The sequence below is a fragment of the Ambystoma mexicanum genome, chromosome 1p (assembly GCF_040938575.1).
Source record: "Ambystoma mexicanum isolate Mex_15411 chromosome 1p, UKY_AmexF1_1, whole genome shotgun sequence".
NCBI lineage: Eukaryota > Metazoa > Chordata > Amphibia > Caudata > Ambystomatidae > Ambystoma > Ambystoma mexicanum.
Window position 1 is genome coordinate 1,280,904,371 of NC_090921.1, and position 19,987 is coordinate 1,280,924,357.

Here is a 19,987-nt window from a genome sequence, read left to right on the forward strand (position 1 = left end):
CAAGGCTGACAGGGAAGTTATCTTGTCAGAAAATTCATCTTCATCAATCATGTAGACCGAGCAGTTCAAACAATCTTCATCAATGTCCACATCCTTGGCCCCTCTGGGGTCACAGGAGTTCGGAATTTTGCAAGGAGCAGGACTCAGTGAGTGGGTCAGAAGTTTTCTGAGAGGAGACTGCTTTTTGGTTTTATTAGAGAAGTGAAGATTTGTCCGAAAGAGTCGCCAAATTTCTAATATACACGCAGGCACTGTTAGAGTTCTTACCCTTGGGCAGTGGCAAGTTTTTGATTTCTTTCTCTGGCGCGTCTCTCTAGATGAGATTGAGTTTCCTTTCTTTTATACTTTTTGAAAGATACAAAAAGGATTGCTGGTCCGTTGTAGTATTGGACAGAGATTGGGTTTGTGGGGAAATTGAAAAAGGTTCTGTCCCCGGTGTCTCTACCGCCTTCCTTGAAGTTCGAACAGCGTTTTTAATACCTATCGCAGAATCCCGTCCAGAAAGTACTTCAGCTTGAGATTTGGATGGTGTCGAGATCGATTTGTCTAATTTCAGAGCTCTGGAGGCTTTGTTTTGTCCATTAAATTGTGGGACAGCTAGTAAATCATCTGGTTTGGTACAGTCCTTCAGGACATTGGATAAATCTAGATAAGGCATAGTTGATCTAGCTGCCTTTCTAGTTTGTACCAATTACTTTAATTGTAACAGTTTCAGGACTGAATTCAGCAAGCATTTTTTGTCAGCTCTTTCTAAATCTAATGCATCTTGGAGTTTTTTTTAATCATATTTGTGCGTGCTGCTTCATGGTCTACTCTATAGTGTAGCTTTGTAATAAAGGACTCAATGTAAATGATTTTTGAATGAATCATAGCAAGAAGAGTTGCCTGGTCCTTTGCATTATCGTTTATAGACTCATAACTTCAAGAATGGTGCTAGCGAGATGGTCAAGATACCCATCATATTGCTCTGTGATTGAAATGCAGTCGAATTTGGGCCCTGTTTTGGTTCCTCAATAGGCTTTGAAGAAAAGATGGAATCGTCCAAAGAAGGTGCCAATAATAAATCCTGTGTGGACTTGTAGTGGGTTGCTGTGCGTCCAAATCAGTAGGAAAGGAGATTAGACGTTGTAGATCTTTCCCTAGAAGGTTCAATACTTTTTTGGGAGAATATTGAACAACAATCATCAGTGATTTCTTAGACAGTCTCATCGAAACCGGAGGACAACTAGATGCCTTAGACTATGCATCTGTCGTTATATCTCAGATTTCTCCTTCATCCGATTTAACAGAGACATTGTCAGGTATCAGTTTGTTTGAAGAATTTTCTCAGTCCAATGGTGACTTGGTTACTGTTGTCAGGAAGCGTTCTATGCCGTATATCAGTGTTTTTGAGAGATCACTAATGGCCACGGTCGGCACTGACCTTGCGTTGGTTTCTAGGAGACCATCTATCCGATCTCCTGTGGGAGTCCGTTGTTGGATCACAGACGAGAGTGGTAGTTCCTCGAAAATGCTGTAACCGGGATCCTGGGTTTTAACAAGAGCTATTTCACCAGTCTCTAGATCGGAATTGTTCTCTGGTTTAGAAGCGAAGTCTGCATGATTTATGTCGAAATTGGTTGTAGGTGGCTCACTTAACAAGAGCTCAGCATCCGTTAGGTCAAGGGCAATAGTGTTATTCGTAGAACACGATCTTGTAAGCTTCGAAAGTGGCAAATCGTCTGGTATGTTCCTTCGCCTGAAGGTTGGTGGGTTATAGATTGATTTTCGCTTTGGGGACCCATGTTCGGTTTAGGTAATTTCTTTCCTTTCAAAACATTGGTTAGACCCGTGCATTCAATCCCCACCACCGAATCCTGTAACCAAGTTTTAGCGTCTTTCATTGTGGATAAGGATCCACATTTGGAGGTTGTTTCGGGAAGCGGCAAGACAGACATAGGCTGTTTCAGTCTCTTATGTGGTTTCCCTGTTATTCCGCTCACTTGAGATTTTAGCTGTAGCCTCGTTCTGGGCATTGGGAAGAAGTGTAGGGTCTCCAGCGAAGGTTTCATAGCTGTGGTGTTGTCCGGAACCATGTAGCACGGTTTTCAGGCCTCCCAGGCAACACAGCCAACACTTGTGCGCAGTCCGCATCACACCGCGAACAGAGTGAGTTTTTGAATATCGGCATCAATGCCGGCTCAGGAATAGAGGCAAAAGAAAGGCTGGTGATTTCCTCAGCAGCAACAGATGCTGGAAAGATGCTGGAAAGGGCAAGGGTCCAATACAGCCAAAACTCCTGTGCGCTGCGCGACCAGAGTGAGTTTTTGAAGAACGGCATCAACGTCGAGTCAGGAATAGAGGTGAAAGAAAGACTGATGACTTCCTCAGCGGCAACAGATACTAGAAAGGACAGGGGTACAATACATCCAACACTCCTCCGCACTACTTTTGATACTATGCGCCAGAGGGCCTAAATTAATGTAGAGTGATGGTGAAGGCCTTGCAGATTTTTAGACTTTTGTCTTTGGTAGGGACACATGTCTGGATCTCTTTTCTACCTATCCCTACTTGTATGTATTAGGTGCTGACCACCAGGTCTAGGGTCTTTCACATATACTTGTGGTAGGTTGCCTCTTTAGGACACAGTACTAAATTGCGCATGCCGGGAGGGGGCTTTACCTGCTTGTTGCATTGTGTGGTTTCCATTGTTCTACCTCTCTGTGTTAATTTATGTTGGATGCCTACCTGTGGTTGTGGCCATACATAGGCAGAGGGGTAAGAAGAGCCCTTTACTGTTTTTAATAACATACTGGGTATCTTATTATCACTAGATATATCATACCTTAAGTACTTATTTGACCTGATGTCAATGTGTGACTCAATAAAAGAATATTTATTTCAGTTTATCAGTATGGTGTATTTTCTACAGATGTGTGGGGACTCATTCTGCCTTTGTGTCAGCCTGCTTCCCCTACCTGAAAGGTAAATCTTGTGGCTCTGTCCATGTTATTTACTTTACAAGCGGTTTGCCGTCCCTTTCCTGATGTGTGTGCAGTGCTCGCAAAGAGGGTCGGTCAAAAACTGCTTAAATGATAATACTGTATTGTGTTATATTGTAAAACTTTTGCCACACAACAAAGGCAAGAGAGAAGGGGAGTCAGAGAGAGAGACAAAGAGGGACATATAGAGGGGGAAAAGAAGAAAAGATGGATGAATCGATGCAGGAAGGCAGAGAGATAGAGACTGTGACTCACAGACTGTGACTAAGATAGTCTGACTAGGGCAAAGAGGAAGGACTACACAAACATCAAAAAAGTATGGTGAGGGGAGAGGAGTTTACAGAGGAGGACCATTACAAAGAAGAAGGGCTATGATAAAGGAAAAGGACTATGATGACGGACTGTGACAAAGAAGAAAGACTTTGACGAAGAAGGGCTGTGATGAAGGAGAAGGACTATGTCAAACGAGTGTGTCACAGAGAAGGAATGTGACAAAGAAGATGGACTGGTGAAGGACTATGATGAAGTAAAAGGAATAATTTGAAGGAATGTGGCACAGGAGAAGGACTACGGCCAAGGAAAAGAGAAGGACTGTGGCCAAGGGGAAGAACTGTGACAAAGAAGAAAGACTGGCACAGAGAAATACTGATGGACTGTGACAAAGGAGGAAGAAGACTGACTGTTAGGGAACAGTTTTCTTTTTGCATTTTCCCACCATGGATTTCAATGAAACCCTGAGGAGCTTTGTGTGTCGTAAACCGTGGCCTAACTTTGGAGCTAACAAAAGCCTTTTTAACTTTACTTTACCGCTCAACTCATTTATTTTGGAGGCACTGGTGATCCCTTAAGGCTACCAATACAGGGGGGACTCTTTTCCTCTGCACTATTTTTTATTTTTCTATTTTGATTTAATGTAGCAAATCCACCTTATAGTGGAATGCTGGGGATTTTATCCCTTCTTTACTTTTGTTTGGCAACATACTTTGTGCATTTTTGATGTACCTAGGACAGGCTGGTGTCAGTGAACTGTGTTTTTATCTTTTTTCTGTGCACTATTGTTAAGCAAGATTGTATGTAGTAACCCTGTGGGAGACTACACCAGCCTTGACCTCTTGGCAAATTCCGAACCCAACCTTTGGTATAAGGCTGTACTACACAAGTTGGTAGAGTAACTGAACAGCCAGGCTTATCTCAAGAGGGGTCAATGCAAGCTGTAGGCATGTAACAGAGTTTCACAGTGACAAGAATCCAAATAACACTTATTCTCAAGGTTTCTTGATTAAATCATTATTTATTAATTTAACAGTCCGTTTTAAAATAAGCCTTCTTTACAAGTGAGCAATTGGCAACAAGAAAAACTCACATCAAAATACACTCCTTCAGTTCAATAAAGTAAGTAGATACCCTTTTGAGATGGCACACAGATTTCCTACACCCTGAGGTTACTTCAATAGCTAGGACACTGTGGACATTACTATATCACGTTTCACCCTGAATTGATAAAACTGAAGTTATGGCAAAAAGGAAAAGGTTAGGGGAGAAAAACAATGGTTAACACGTTTCTCAAACAGGTAAGCACATTTGAACCCCCCCCACCCAATGCAATGTAGATTAGCCCTTTCCCAGCTATACAAGTGAAGAACGCATGTCTTTTTGGAGGGATAGTTAAACACAAAGTCAGAGGTTAGAAGAGTCTTCAAGGAGCCAGGACAGCCAATGTCAATTGAGCAAACAATAGGGGAGCTGAGGCAGTACTTGAAGGCAAGTAAAACGTCTTGCACAATGTTATAGAGAGTTTGTTTGAAAAAGAAATTACTGTTGGGCCACAAGTTAAGAGGCTTGAGATGATCAAAGCTGCAAGCAAGTCTGCAAAGGGCAGCAACTGCAAGTCTCAACTGAGAACAGGCAATCTACACAGACAAGAGTTTAGTAACCCTTAGTTCACAGTACCTTAGGTCTGAAGAAATGGTTCCAGCTGGCTTCTGTTCCTGTTGTATTGTGGCAGATCCTGTTGTTCCTGGGCCTCAGTCATGAGAACAAGAGGAATGACGTCTGGGGACTCCTGCACTACAATTTGAAGGTCGGCGGCAGCAATGGATAAGGTTTGGCAGCAGCAATGGGTAAAGTTCAGATCAGCTGCACTTAGCAGTTTCAGCTTCTCGGGAATAGCACCACTGCGGTTCTTGGATACCTTGAGGGCTTTCCTCACTCTGTTGAGGTGGCTCAGGCTTGGTCACCCCTGCTTCAAGGGAGTCCAGAGGATCTTCCTGGAGCTCGGGTCCGGATTCCAAACGATGCACTCGATTCTGGTGTTCCTGTTCCCTGGCACTCGGTTCCTGAAGCAGCAATGGAAGTACAGCCAGCAGAGAGAGGGATTCCAGTCAAGTTTGTCTTGGGGTGGACTGGTCCCACCAACCCAAGGGGAGAAGTCGTCCTTTGCAGGGCTTCTCTAGTCAAGGTGAATTCAGAGCTTTGGCACCGCTGCAGGGCTTCATCGGGCAAACCAATGGTCCAGGAGTTGCAGCAAGCTTCTCTTCCAAGTTCTTCTTCGGATTCCTTCGTCCAGTGGTCGACTCTTCCTCCCTTGCAAAAGACCTCGCCTTTTATGCAAGTCTCTTCCATTCATTTGCAGCCTAGCTGTCACTCACAAAGCCGGGTGGCTGTCCTCCAAGGACAGCCATCCGGCCAATCACCTTTGGGTGCATTCCTGTAACCAAGGAGAATAAGCACGGGGAGTTTTCGGGCACCTCCCTCGCCTCCTGCCCTGCCAGAAATGCGGGAGCCACTAGTGGGCTTCACCAGTGAATCCCGCCAAAGACAAAATGAATAAAGGGACCAAACCTGGGTTGGCGCACAGAGTAAATCTCAAGAAAGACCTTTGCAACAAGAAATGGCAAAAAAGAAGAAGACCGGGAAATTTGACAAAATGGGCACCATGGGTGCTATACTGAAGCTGCGAACACAGCCTGCGGTAAAAACACACAATGGTAGAAAAACTAAACCACTGCCACCAGCCATTAATTGTAGAAAGGGTAACAAACATGTTTACATGAGAGAGAAAGTAGACGAAGTGGGATGTGCAGTAACCCCTCCAGAACTCTATGTAAGATTGTGTAACTTTGTAGACCCAGCACACACTAAGGTAAGTAAAGTCAATTTCACTTTACTACTCTTGGAAACAGTAGTTTATCCAAGAGAAGGTATTTAAATCTTTGGGAAATCTAAAGGACTTCCCTGTGCCACTGCACTGAGGCTGCTGTGTGTCACAATTTGAAAAGATTATGCCTATGGAGTTTGTCAGACTCCAAAACAAAAAGAAACAATGTTCAAATCAAAGACAAACACATGAGAGAGTGGGAAAGAGGTCTCACTCTCACAAGGATTAAAATTAAGTGCTAAAGTCCAGCAAAAGAGCTGGAGGTCTCTAATGTAGAAGGGAATCAGCACATTTCTGAGAATTCTCCCTAACAACTATCATTTTTTACTGCATAATATCACTTTAAGTACCATGTGTTCAAAAAGGCGGTTTCATGTGGTTTAAAATCGGTCCTTGGGCCATCTTGTTTTCCGTCCGTCTTCATGCCCTCTAGGGTCAGGACACACCATATAAGATATGCAGTTCTCTGTATCTGGCTGCGTTGGGACTTTCAGTAGAATGGCTGTGGTCAAGGAGAAGGCCCGTGGTCAAGGAGAAGGCCCGTGGTCAAGGGGAAGGACGGAGTATGACAAAGGAGAAGGGCAGTGGCAAAGGAGAAGGCTCTGGCAGAGGAGAAGGACTGTAGCAAAGAAGGATTGTGAAGAAAGGACTGTGAGGAAGGGGGAAGGGAGAAGGATGTTGACAGATGAGAAGGACTAGGCGGAAGGGTTGTGATGAAGGAGAAGGATAGCGGCAAAGCAGAGGGACTGCAGCAAAGGAGAGGGACTGCGGCAAAGGAGGATGACTGCAGCAAAGGAGGATGACTGCAGCAAAGGAGGATGACTGCAGCAAAGCAGAGGGACTGCAGCAAAGGAGAGGGACTGCAGCAAAGGAGAGGGACTGCAGCAAAGGAGAGGGACTGCGGCAAAGGAGGATGACTGCGGCAAAGGAGGATGACTGCGGCAAAGGAGGATGACTGCGGCAAATCAGAGCGACTGCGGCAAAGGACGACGACTGCGGCAAAGGACGACGACTGCGGCAAAGGAGGACGACTGCGGCAAAGGAGGACGACTGCGGCAAAGGAGGACGACTGCGGCAAAGGAGGACGACTGCGGCAAAGGAGGTCGACTGCGGCAAAGGAGGTCGACTGCGGCAAAGGAGGACGACTGTGGCGGCAAATATGGATACCTGTGGTCAAGGAGACCAACTGTGGTAAAGAAGAAAGACTGTGGCCAAAGAGAGAGACCATGGCAAATGAGAAGGAAGGCGTGTGATGAAGGAGAAGGGCTCAGACGAAGGACTGAGGGAGGAGGGCTGCTTGTATTTACCAAAAATTGTAGGATAGGCAGCATATTCTAAGCTTGGGTGCATCACACCAGGATTGAAAAAGAGAGCCGACTTACAATTAATCCTTAAACCAATCCTAAAGCCTATGTAAACAGGAATAATTTGCCAAAGTTGGCTCCACAAACTTTCAGCCAAAACTAAAAATAGCTTTTATGAAAATCTAATCCTAAAAGATTTGATTCTCCTGCGAAGACGCAGTATGACAGGGCTGGAAGAGGATAACCTAGAGTGAAGGAGTTAGAGGAAGGCTATTCAGGGTTCCTGCTTAGGTTTTAATATTTCAAAATACTAATCTACCCACTCCGGTCCACTAAACGTACATTCCAAAGTAAGACTGAAAGGCTAATATTTGTAACAGAAACAGATTGATCAGTAATACAGCTCTTCTCTCAATTAAAATGAGAAGGCTCTCTGAAGAGTGAGCATTCTAGCATACAGTGATGGAACGCTAACCTGTTCATGATCCTGGTTGCAAATATGTGAAATCAGTTAACAGAGACTGGCCAATGTGAGGATGTGCCTTTGGCCCCGAAAGGGGGTGAGGGTAGGGGAGTGTGTGTGCATGGGTGCATAATTATAATTATATATATATATATATATATGTATGCTTCACAGAGTAATTCCTAGCGCTGAAGCGTGTAAGCTGTTAAGTGTCATACCCGTACATGTACAGCTGAAGCATGTTGAGATGACCTGGATTTATCAACTTAGGTAGAGCATGAAGTTCCTGTGATTTTCATGAGTGATTTTGCACGATGCTAATGAAGAGACATGAACCGTTTCCTGTCACCCGCATTACCACAAAAGCACAGTTTTGTGTCAAAAGTGAGTGCCGCTAATGTCAGCTAGAATGCGCGGTCGAATATAAAAAGTAGTATCCACTGCCACCAGCCAAAACTCGATCAGGGGGGGCGGAGACATGCCCCCTCGACTAACAGGCCCCGGGGCAATCGAATTGCCCCGACCAGTACGTCCACAATATGATGGTTTGTACTGGTTTCTGTTCATAACTTGGGACTAGTAAAGCCAATGGTGACTTTACATGCCCTGGGAGACAGTAGTCAGTCCCAGGGCATGGAGTCTATGGTGGGGTGTCACTATGACACCCCTGTGTCACTGCACGCAGGGTGCTGTGTAACACACATAGTAAAAACACATGAGGCCCTATGGGGTAAAGGACCACATAGTACATAAAACGCATAAACAGTCAAAGGAACACCATAAATCATGTCCAAGAGTGGGAGAAAAAGAGTCTCACTCTTGGCAGGAGAAAAAAAACAAACTCCAGAAATCCAGCAAAGCTGCTGGGGGACTCACTAGGTTAGGAAATTCAGCCTAAAGAAAGAATTCTCCCTAACACCCGCTTAAGAAATTATAAAAATGTATATTTTATAACTTTGGACTTTTGGCTACACACCATAGAGCCTACCCACATGCCAAATTTCAGTTTTGTAGCATGTTGGGAAGTATGCTGAACATTTCGAACAGACACACACACACACATTTTCCCTTTTAGATAGATAGATAGATAGATAGATAGATAGATAGATAGATAGATAGATAGATAGATAGATAGATAGATAGATAGATAGATAGGATAGGTTCTGTACTCACAGAGACCAGGTGTGAGGAGTTTTCATCGAACAGCTGCATTCCTTCAAAAGAGTGAGAGAGAGCATAGGAGTCGTGTGAATACACCAGGAACAGACGGGAATCTTTGGGAGAACTGTGCAAGGAAGAGAAAAAGGAAATGTTCATTACATGCAATCTTTGTTCTCTATTGTGGATATCGTTGTAAATTCATAAACACCAAGGATGCCTACCTATGGTAAAAAGAGATTACGCTTTATTTTGTAACCAATAAAAAATGCCTTTGTCTCCTTTAAAAAAAAAACAGAACCTAAAACACTGAAATACTGTTTTCAATTTACTTGTTGAATTGCCACATAAAAATAACAAAGAATAGTAACAGGAGCAGATAGACAGGCAATGTTAAAGTTGAAAAAGTACTTGCCCTCTTTAAGGTAGCCAAGCAGCTCTCGAGGCCTGCAAGGCAGTGGTATGGTAAGTTTGTTCAAAACTTCCCTTGTAGTTCCCGCCCAAGAGGGCTGATTATAAAAGAACTAAATAAAGACTATCCATGATGGAGACCAAAGATTGCAAGTAAATTATTTTTCTTTCTCCAATATGGGATTTTCTTTAAAAAGCGCTGAAGGGTAAATCAAGTGGTAAGAGAACAAAGTAAAAAAAGAAAAAACAGCAGAAAAGAAATATGAATAAGAAATTGAATATTTGGGTGCAAGTGGCTAGGCTGCTCTCCCCTTTTCAAACCGGATTCCGCAAAGGACACAATACATAGAATAACATCAGTATATTACAGTATTTTATTGCGGCATGTAAGGGTAGAGATAATGACAGATTATATCTTTGTTTTATTGATTTTAGTACAGTATTTGATATTGTTTTAAGACCTCTGCCCTGGGCAAAAATGGAAAGTTGGGGCATTGACCTCACTTTACTGTATTTTCTTTAGAGCACTATACACATACTTCAGTGGTCTTCCATGTTAATCAGGAGGGTAGGATCACACTTTGGACATCCCGACCAACATTGAATTTAAACATGGCTGTGTATTGGCCCCCATGCTGTACAATGTGTTTGCTAGTGACATAGACAAGGCTATAAAGGCATTTCGTAATTTTCCTCCTCATATTGGAAAGATAGCTGTCCCCTGGGTTGGATCGAAGATGCCACCATATTGATGGATTGCACCCCTTTAGGACTGCAACGATCATTGACTGCATTATCTATTTATGCCCGGGCAAATAATCGTAAAATCAATACTAGTAAGATAAAAGTACTAATTATTGGTGGGAAAATTAAGAAATGTGCACTTTTGTGGTCGATTGATAACTCCAATTTAGAAATGGTTGACAGATATAATTATTTGAGATTTCCTAATTTGTGCTTCACCCTCTTTGGTTTTTTATCATAATCATATTTGAACAAACATTTGAAAGACTTTTTTATTGAAACGTTTTATTTGCAAAAGGAGTGGATATAATATTGAAGGACTCATCTCAATATATTGCAAAAGCATATTAGCAAGTATATTATATTGTTTCTCCGTTACTCCACCATCAATGATTAGTGGGATGGGAAATTTAGAAGGTACATTATTGTGTTCCATCCTAGGGGTCCCTCCAACCGTGCCAGTCGAGGCACTTAGAAGTGAACTTGGGGTTCCCTTGAGTCGATCACTTTGGTTGGTCCAGCGGTGTAACTTGTATTTTTCAATGACTTTATCAACTACAAAAACCAATACCATCAGCAGTTATTTGGCGGTGCAATATGCAAAAGATATTGCAACTAAGCAATACTGCATTGACGCACATATCGCAGTTGAATTTATCCAATGAAGAGTTGATTCTAAATCCAAATAGAGCAGTGATTTAAAAAAAGAAAACAAGAGACATTGATATGAGTACCAACATTGATAGATTGGCTAAATAAAAATTATATAAGGCATATAGTTGGTTGGGTTTTAAACAACAAACGCCTTGTGTATATCTGACTAAGTTATATTTCACCAAAGTACTTAGATTCATTATATATCTTCGTTTCAATATCTTGCCAACGCTTGAGCATACTGGGAAGTGGACGAAGATGCTATGAAAAGACAGGTTATGTCGGCCGCTTAAATTAGATGCAGAAACTACTCACCATATCTCACTCAATGCAACAAGTTGGAAACTGTATATCTAAAAAGCTACTCTAAATTTGTCACACACATTGATTGTATTGAAGATAATCAATTCTGGAGTTCCATCTATTGCGCTGACTCCATTGATATGATGGCGGCGTACAATGTATGGAATAAAGATTGTGTTTTGCTAATCATACTTTAAGATTCCAGAGAGGTGACGAAATTGATAGTGAATATGATATTGGGCCATAGACATTTATTTTGGTGATAATGTGTAATTCTTCCTTTAATTGATCAGTACATTTATAGTGTATCCAACATAAGAACTTAGATGAACAAGTTACTCGCTTACTTGGTAACGTTCTTTTGATGGGATGGTTCGACAACGTATTCCATTTCTATGACAGTAATCACCACAGCTGTGCTGCTTCGGAAAATCTTTCGGCGCCTGCGTCCTGCGTCGATGATATCCATCAGCCCCCCTCGAGGACCTCCTCCGACGGCCGACGTCACTGGATGTTATATGTAGGACGCACAACGCCCGTAGCCTCAGTTGTGGTTTTTTCCCAGAACGTGTGGCACCAGTCTTCTGCCAGTCTGACCACACAAAGTCTTGCGGAAACGTAAGCTGCAATCACATAAGAAATTCTGTAGCGGGGAAGGTAGGGAGGGAGCGATATGGAATACGTCGTCGGACCATCCCATCGAAAGAACGTTACCAGGTAAGAGAGTACCTTGTTCTTCGAGGGGATTGGGTCCTCCGACGTATTCCATATCTATGACAGACTCCCAAAGCAGTACCAATTCAAGGAGGTGGGAAAAGAATTTACAAAACAGAAATTTAGAATGCCCAATCAAATTGCTGAGTAAAGGACTGCCTTGCCAAAGGCTAGATCCTGCTCCCGGATGGAATCGAGGGAGTAGTGACGTACAAACGTATGTACCGAAGTCCAGGTGGCTGCATCACAGATGTTACGAATAGGAACACCCCTCTGTAGGGCAGTAGAGGCAGCCATACCCCTGGTAGAATGGGCCCGTAAGCCGACCGGTGGGTCCTTACCCGCCAAGCGGTAACACTCCAAGATAGCCGAAATAATCCAGCGAGACAAAGTCTGTTTCGTCACAGCTTGTCCCAAACGCTTTCCAGTGTAACCAATGAAGAGTTGATCCTCCACTCTGACCCGGGACATGCGTGAAATATAAAAGCTTAACGCTCTCCTAGGATCAAGCCTATGGAGCCTCTCCTCTTCCTTACCAGGATGTGGAGGAGGATAAAACGCCGGAAGAACAACCTTCTGGCCTAAATGAAATTCCGACACCACCTTCAGAAGAAAGGAAGGACGAACTTTAAGGACAACCCTGTCCTTATGAAACACAGTGAAGGGTGGCTTAACTGAAAGTGCCTGTAACTCAATCACTCTGCGAGCGGAAGTGACCGCAACCAAAAACACAGTTTTAAGAGTTAACAGTCTCAAAGGGCATGAATGCAAAGGCTCAAACGGAGCACCCATCAGAAACTTGAGAACAAGGTTCAAATCCCAACCGGGCACCTGGAAAGGTGACGGAGGGAACACATTAGTGAGCCCTTTCAGAAACTGAGAAATTAAAGGAATTTTAAAATAGGAACACTCTTCAGACGAGCGCTTAAATATGGACAGTGCCGTCAGGTAACCTTTAATGGTACCCACTTGAAGGCCTCTGTGGGCCAAAGAAAGCAAAAAAGACAGAACCATGGGAATGTCACATGCAAAAGGATCCACATTCTTAACCCTGCACCAGTCGCACAACTTACGCCAACAGCAACGGTACAGGGACTTTGTTGCTGGCCGTCTGGCCGAGAGCAACACCTCCATCACGTCTTCAGGGAGGTCCCAATCCTTATACCTCAACCTTTCAGAAACCAAGCGTGACGGTTGAGGGATCTGACCTCTGGATGGAGAACCTCCCGTGAGAGCAGATCGTCTCGTTAGGGAAGACGACGTGGAGGGCAGATGGACAAGTCGAGAAGGTCCGGGTACCACATCCTCTGGGCCCACGCCGGAGCAATGAGGATCATCCGGGAACCGAACCTGCGTAACCTCCGCAGCACTTGTGGAATGACGGGGACTGGAGGAAATGCGTACAGCAGTGGGAATGACCACTCCACCACGAACGCCTCTTTTAAGGTTCCTTTCGTAGGAAATTCCCGCGAGCAGAACCTCTCGCACTTCCGTTTGACACTGGAGGCGAAGAGATCCACTTGAGGGGTCCCCCAGAGGGCGAAGATCTTCAGGAGAATCTCCTGAGCCAACTCCCACTCGTGAGAGATCGCGTTCTGCCTGCTCAGAGCCTCCGCCGTCTCATTTTCGTCTCTGGCCAGATGAACTGCCGAGATCGAAACTTCCTGCTGGATTGCCCAGAACCAGAGCTGTATCGCCTCCCTGCACAGAGGAAGTGACCCTGCCCCCCCTTTTTGTTGAGGTAGTGCATGGCCACCGTTTTGTCCGTCAGGATCAGGACATTCTTCCCTCGCACAGTCGGCAGAAAAGCCTTCAGGGCTAGCCTGATGGCCCTCAGCTCCAACAGATTGATATGGAGTCTGGACTCCGACAGAAACCAACGACCGCTGACTGTCAACTTGTTAGCATGAGCTCCCCATCCTGTGAGGGATGCGTCCGTCATGATCGTCACCTCCAGCTAGGGTAGCCAAAGGGGAGCCCCCTTCATCAGATTGTCTTCGACGGCCCACCACAGAAGGTCCTGGGCGACCGAGGACGGCACCTGAACAGGGTCCGACATCCTGCCAGAGGACTGAGACCACTGGAGCTTGAGTGCCCATTGCAAAGATCTCATCCGCAACCTGGCCTCCGGCACCAGAAGAATGCAGGATGCCATGAGGCCGAGCAATCTCAAGAACTCGAATGCTGGGGGACTCTAGGCAAGCTGAAACTTGTGCACCATCTGCTGAATGTGATGAGCCCTCACCTCGGGAGGAAAACACTGCCCCAGGGATGTGTCGAGCACTGCTCCGATGTACTGGAGCCTCTGAGTTGGTGTCAAATGGGACTTCTTTAAATTGAGGGAGAAGCCCAGCTTTTGGAGGGAGTGGCAGGTGACTGACAGATGATCCAGGACCTGCTCGGGAGAGTGCGCCCTGATTAACCAATCGTCCAGGTAGGGGTAGACGTGAATCCCCCCTTTCCTGAGGTGCGCTGCCACCACTACCATGAGCTTGGTGAAAACCCTCGGGCGGAGGTCAAACCGAACAGCAGGACCCGAAACTGAAAGTGCAAGTCCCCAACCGCGAACCTCAGGTACTTCTTGTGCTTTGGATGTATCGGCACATGAAAATAAGCGTCCTTGAGGTCGAGAGACACCAACCAGTCCTGAAGTTGAAGGGCCTGGAGGACTTGAGAGAGAGTAACCATCTTGAACTTGTCCTTCCTGAGGAGTTTGTTCAAACCGCGCGCAAGTCCATGATGGGTCTTAATCCCCCGTCTTTCTTGGAAATCAAAAAATAAGGGGAATACCATCCCTTGTTCCTCTCCGCTACAGGCACCAGTTCTATGGCGCCTTTCTCCAGCAGGGATTGAATTTCCTGCGCAAGGAGCGGATCTGGACTCTTCAAAGAGAGATTCCTCGGTGGATTGTCTTGAGGCCTCTGCTGGAAAGGAAGACAGTAGCTGTGGGTTATGATCTCCAGAACCCACACATCTGAAGTAATGGCGCGCCACTCTGCAAGATGCTGCGCCAGCCTTCCCCCAACCGGCGAACCATGGGACATGGCCTCATGACTGAGCTGAAGCGGCTGCGGTGTTGCCTGAGGGCAAAGAGGCAACAGCCCGAGCGGCCTTGGCAGCTCGAGTACCTTGTTTTCCACCTCTGCCACTTCTACGGTGGCCCCTTTAACTGGCAGCTCCTCTCGCTTTACCAAAGGATGAGTAATAACGAAAGGAACCTCCCCTCCATTGCTGTCCCCTAGGACGAAAAGGCAGAGGTTATCGAACTGCAGCGCCCAACGACTTCGCTGCAGCTTTTGAGGTCTGCAACCTCTCAAGGCTCTCGTCAGCCTTGCTGCAAAAAAAGATGTTCCCCGTCAAAGGGCATGTTGAGGAGCCGGGCCTGCACATCAGGAGCAAACCCCAACTTCCGCAACCACTCAAACCTGCGTATCACGGTGCTCACCGCCATAGACCGGCTGACGCAACCTGCCAAGTCAAAACCCAACTGAACGGCCTCACACATGGCATCCTTGCCATCCTGAACCATGGCAAGGAAACCATCCCATTCGTCCCCTTCGGGAATATGTTCAGCCGCTAAGGACACCCAGTTCCACAGAGTGTGCGTGAAACGTGACAAGGCACATACGGAGTTGGCCGCCTGAAGCGCCATACCCCCTGAAGAAAACACTTTCTTCGCCCAGCCGTCAAAACGCTTGTCGTCCCTATCAGGAGGGATGGTAGGATACGACGCCTGCTTTGCCAGGGCCGTAGCCGCCTGCACCACCAAATTCTCCGGAGTGGGGTGCTTGGACAAGTAGCAGGGGTCGCTACTGGCTGGGTGGTATTTTCGCGGCAAAGACTTGCCCACTGCCGGGAGACTCTCCGGAGCAGTCCAAGCCGCCGCCACCCTCCTCTGTAGCACCATATGAAACGGCAGTACCGGGTCAGTTGGTGGACCAAGGTCGAGGATATCCGTAAGGTCATCCTGAAGAAACTCCCCTGGGGGAGCAGACCATCCCAAGTACTCAGTGACCCTCGACATAAGGCGCCGGTACGAGGAGTCGGCACGAGTGCCAGGCTCAGGCCTACAAAACTCCACCTCCGGAGAGGTGTCCAGCCCACTAGCATCGTGCAGGGACTGCCTCAGGTCCTCAAACTGGCTATGGCCCGAGAGAATCTCGTCAGGCACCGTATTAGGAACCATGCCATCATCAGAGCCCTCATCCACCTCTGAAATAAACTCAAGATGGAGGTAAGAAGGCACAGAATGTGAACCAAAGCCATGCTTGACCTTGGCCAGAGCCTTTCTAGGGGGTTCCACCAAGCCTCGGGGCACCCCCGTCGACACAGCCTCGAAAGGCGTCGAGGGCATCAAATGAATCGGCGTCGACAGCATCGATGGCGTCGACACAGGCCTTGAGACGGGAGCCCCGAGCGTGTCCTTCGACAGCCTGGGCGCCGACGACTTCTTCGGAGGCGGGGCCTCGAAAGAGTCTGTCGACGACCTCGGCGCCACCGGTGTCGACGTCTTCCTCGAAGACATCACAGGTTCACACGGTCTCGAGCGCGTCGAGGACCGGGACCTGGACCGGGTATGACGAGAACGATTCCCCTTGTCCGAGCGGGACCTCTCCTGCGAATCGTGCCGACCACCCGAGCCCGAAGGCGTGCGAGCAGTGTCTCTCGACTGATCACGACCGACCCCACTCGTAGGCGCGGACAGACCGGTGCCCTGCGATTCGAGAATCGCTAACATTTTCTTCCCGGAGGAACCCCATTCCTCCGGCGTCGCCTGCTTGGTAGGGTAAGCGACCCGCCGACGGGGGGAGTCCTCGGAAGAGGACAGGGAAGGCGACCGATGACTGCGCTTCCGGGAGTGCCTCAAAGAGGCAGAGGAGTGGCGGGACCGACTCCGGGACTGAGACCCACTGGACTTCCGACGACGACGCGGAGAGTCGCCTCTTGAATCGTCCGTCGAAAGCCCTGCAGACCTCGACTTCCATGGCTTAGACACCTTACCTAACGATAACTTCTTCTTGTGCTCCCGCAAGGCTTTAGACGTGAGTGACTGGCAGTCGACACAGTCATCCGTGTCATGGGCCTCCCCGAGGCACCAGGGCAGGCGTTGTGCGAGTCCGTAACCGACATCTTGGACCCACAGTCCCTGCACTTCTTAAAGCCTGCACGCGGTGTGGAAGACGAGGTAGACATCTTCACGAAGAAAAGACTTCACAAAACGAAACAGGATTGAAGAACCGAGAAATAACTCCAAAGAGTCGAGGTGCGCCGAGATCTCCGAAACGAACACGTTTGTGGAAAAAACGGAACTGAGGCTACGGTTGTCGTGCGTCCTACTTATAACATCCAGTGACGTCGGCCGTTGGAGGAGGTCCTCGAGGGCGGCTTATCGACATCATCGAGGCAGGATGCAGACACCTAAAGATTTTCCGAAGCAGCACAGCTGTGGCGATTACTGACATAGATATGGAATACGTCGGAGGACCCAATACCCTCGAAATTGATTTACATTGGAGGTAATGTATAACCCTTCTTACATTTTCTATCGATAAGTATCGAACATGATACTTGATTGAAGATATCTATTTATATTGGAGAATATGTACAATTATTTCTCAATTGATTACTATGCTTCATGAACGCGATATTGGGTGTTTGATATTTATTCAAGTTGGAGACGATCAACCCTCTTATAGTATCTCACTGTATTTGTTAATTCTGAACAGAGAGTAATATATGCTGTTTTAATGGATTATGATTATGTATTTAACTTGACAATGCATCCCTTTGATTTTAACAATATATATTTATTAAATAATGTGCAGGTTGTTATAAACACAATTAAAAGAAAAAAAAAGAAAATAAATATGATTGGCACTTGAGTGAGACTGTGTTAGGCAAGATTGTATGCAGTAACCATGTGGGAGACTACACCAGTCTTGTCCTCTTGGTATTAGGTAACCCCCATTGGTATAAGGTCTGTACTACACAAGTTGGTAGTGTCAGAGCAGACAGACTTATCTCAAGAGGGGTAAATATGAGCTGTAAAGCAGTAGCGTTGAAATTCACAGACATTAGGGCAGGACAAAGACTGATATGTTTCGGATATTTCTTCTCTGTGAAAGATAGTGAGCTAAAGACTCTGGGTAAGTCTTTCGTAACCAGGACTAATGTCTGGCAGAGGGACTCCCAGGACCCCCCTTGTTAATTTGCATATTTAAGTAATTTTGGGTCTCACCCTAAGTTACTAGGGGAATCCAGACGTGGACCCCTTGCTCACTATTCTTAGAGAGGCACAGATCCACCCTACTGATGAGGTCCAACCAGACCGAAACACGTGTCTGGGGTTTCTGTTGGTACTCTTGTTCAGAGGAGAGTTGCCTAGCATTTCGGTGCTGGACTGCCCCAGGGCAGGACAAAGACTGATATGTTTCGGATATTTCTTCTCTGTGAAAGATAGTGAGCTAAAGACTCTGGGTAAGGCTTTCGTAACCAGGACTAATGTCTGGCAGAGGGACTCCCAGGACCCCCCTTGTTAATTTGCATATTTAAGTAATTTTGGGTCTCACCCTAAGTTACTAGGGGAATCCAGACGTGGACCCCTTGCTCACTATTCTTAGAGAGGCACAGATCCACCCTACTGATGAGGTCCAACCAGACCGAAACAAGTGTCTGGGGTTTCTGTTGGTACTCTTGTTCAGAGGAGAATTGCCTAGCATTTCGGTGCTGGACTGCCCCAGGGCAGGACAAAGACTGATATGTTTCGGATATTTCTTCTCTGTGAAAGATAGTGAGCTAAAGACTCTGGGTAAGTCTTTCGTAACCAGGACTAATGTCTGGCAGAGGGACTCCCAGGACCCCCCTTGTTAATTTGTCCTGGAAAGACAGCCAGACAAACAGGACTGGGTGCATTCAGGTTACCAAGGAGACAAAGTACAGGGAGTTTCGGGCGCCTCCCTCAATTCCTGCCCTGTCAGACACACTGGAGCCAGAGGCAGGTTTCAGTACTGAAGCCTGCCAAAGGCAAAACAAACAAAAGGGTTAAACATGGTTTGGCACGCAGAGTAAAACCCAAGAAAGACCTCACAAGCAAAAAAATGGCAAAAAAAGAAGACCAGGGCCATTTTGATAACGGTCACCCATGGGTGCTACACTGCAGCCAAGGGCTCAGGCTGCGGTGGAAAAGCACAATGGTAGGAACATTAAACCACTGCTACCAGCCATTTAAAATAGTGAGGGTAACATACAAATGTTTACATGAGTAAGTAGAAAAAGGGGCTACTAAGTAACCCCCCAGCACTCCATGTAAAATGGGGTGTACTGGATCTACAGAGAGAAAACTTGAGTAAAGTAATTTTCACTGCGCTATTCTTGGGAACAGTAGTTCACCCAAGTAAAAGTATTTAAACCTTAAGATAAATCTAAAGGAATTCTCTGTGTCTCTGCACTGAAGGTGCTGTGTGTCACCATACAAAAGGTAGATGCCTATGGAGTTTGTCAGACTCCAAAAACAAAGAAAATACAGAATTCAAATCAGATCAAAATACATGAGAGAGTGAGAAAAAGATCTCATTCAATACAGGAGAAAGATAAAACAGTCCTAAAGTCCAGCAAAAGAGCTGGGGGTCACTGGTTGAAAGGAATTAGCACATAAATGAGATTTCTCCCTAACACTTGTCCCCCCGAGACTAAGGGCCAAGAGGATTTAATCCAATCTTGGATGAATCTCCTAATCCAGTCGGTCATATTTCTAGAGAGACCATCAGCATGTTGGTGACTACACGCTGACCTGTGTTCTATGGTGAAATCAAACCCTTGGAGGACCATTGACCACCTTAACACATTTGGATTCTCCCCCTTCATCTGCATTAACCATCTCAAGGGTTGGTGCCAATCCCTACCCTCTCAAAAGGGACTCCCACCACTGGGAGGAGCACTAAAGGTGCCACATTCTTGGCTCCACTTTTGCCAGATGCCTGACAAGTGTGGCATCTCTTACAGAACTTTTCTACATCAGTCCCCATCTTGGGTTAGTAGAAATACATATATGGATTCTCTTTGGTCCTCTTGAAACTCATGTGGCCAGCCAGAGGGATCT

The 19,987-nt window shown here is 46.2% G+C and overlaps 1 protein-coding gene across 4 annotated transcripts in view; it reads right to left on the reverse strand.

The window, feature by feature from the left end:
• TBC1D17 (TBC1 domain family member 17) overlaps window positions 1–19,987 on the reverse strand; it is a 743,081-nt gene that overhangs the window by 462,817 nt on the left and 260,277 nt on the right. For all 4 annotated transcript variants that reach the window (XM_069605252.1, XM_069605249.1, XM_069605253.1 and 1 more), the window contains one exon: window positions 9,079–9,190. In XM_069605252.1, the coding sequence (XP_069461353.1) occupies window positions 9,079–9,190 (112 nt within the window). The remainder of the gene's footprint in view (window positions 1–9,078; window positions 9,191–19,987) is intronic.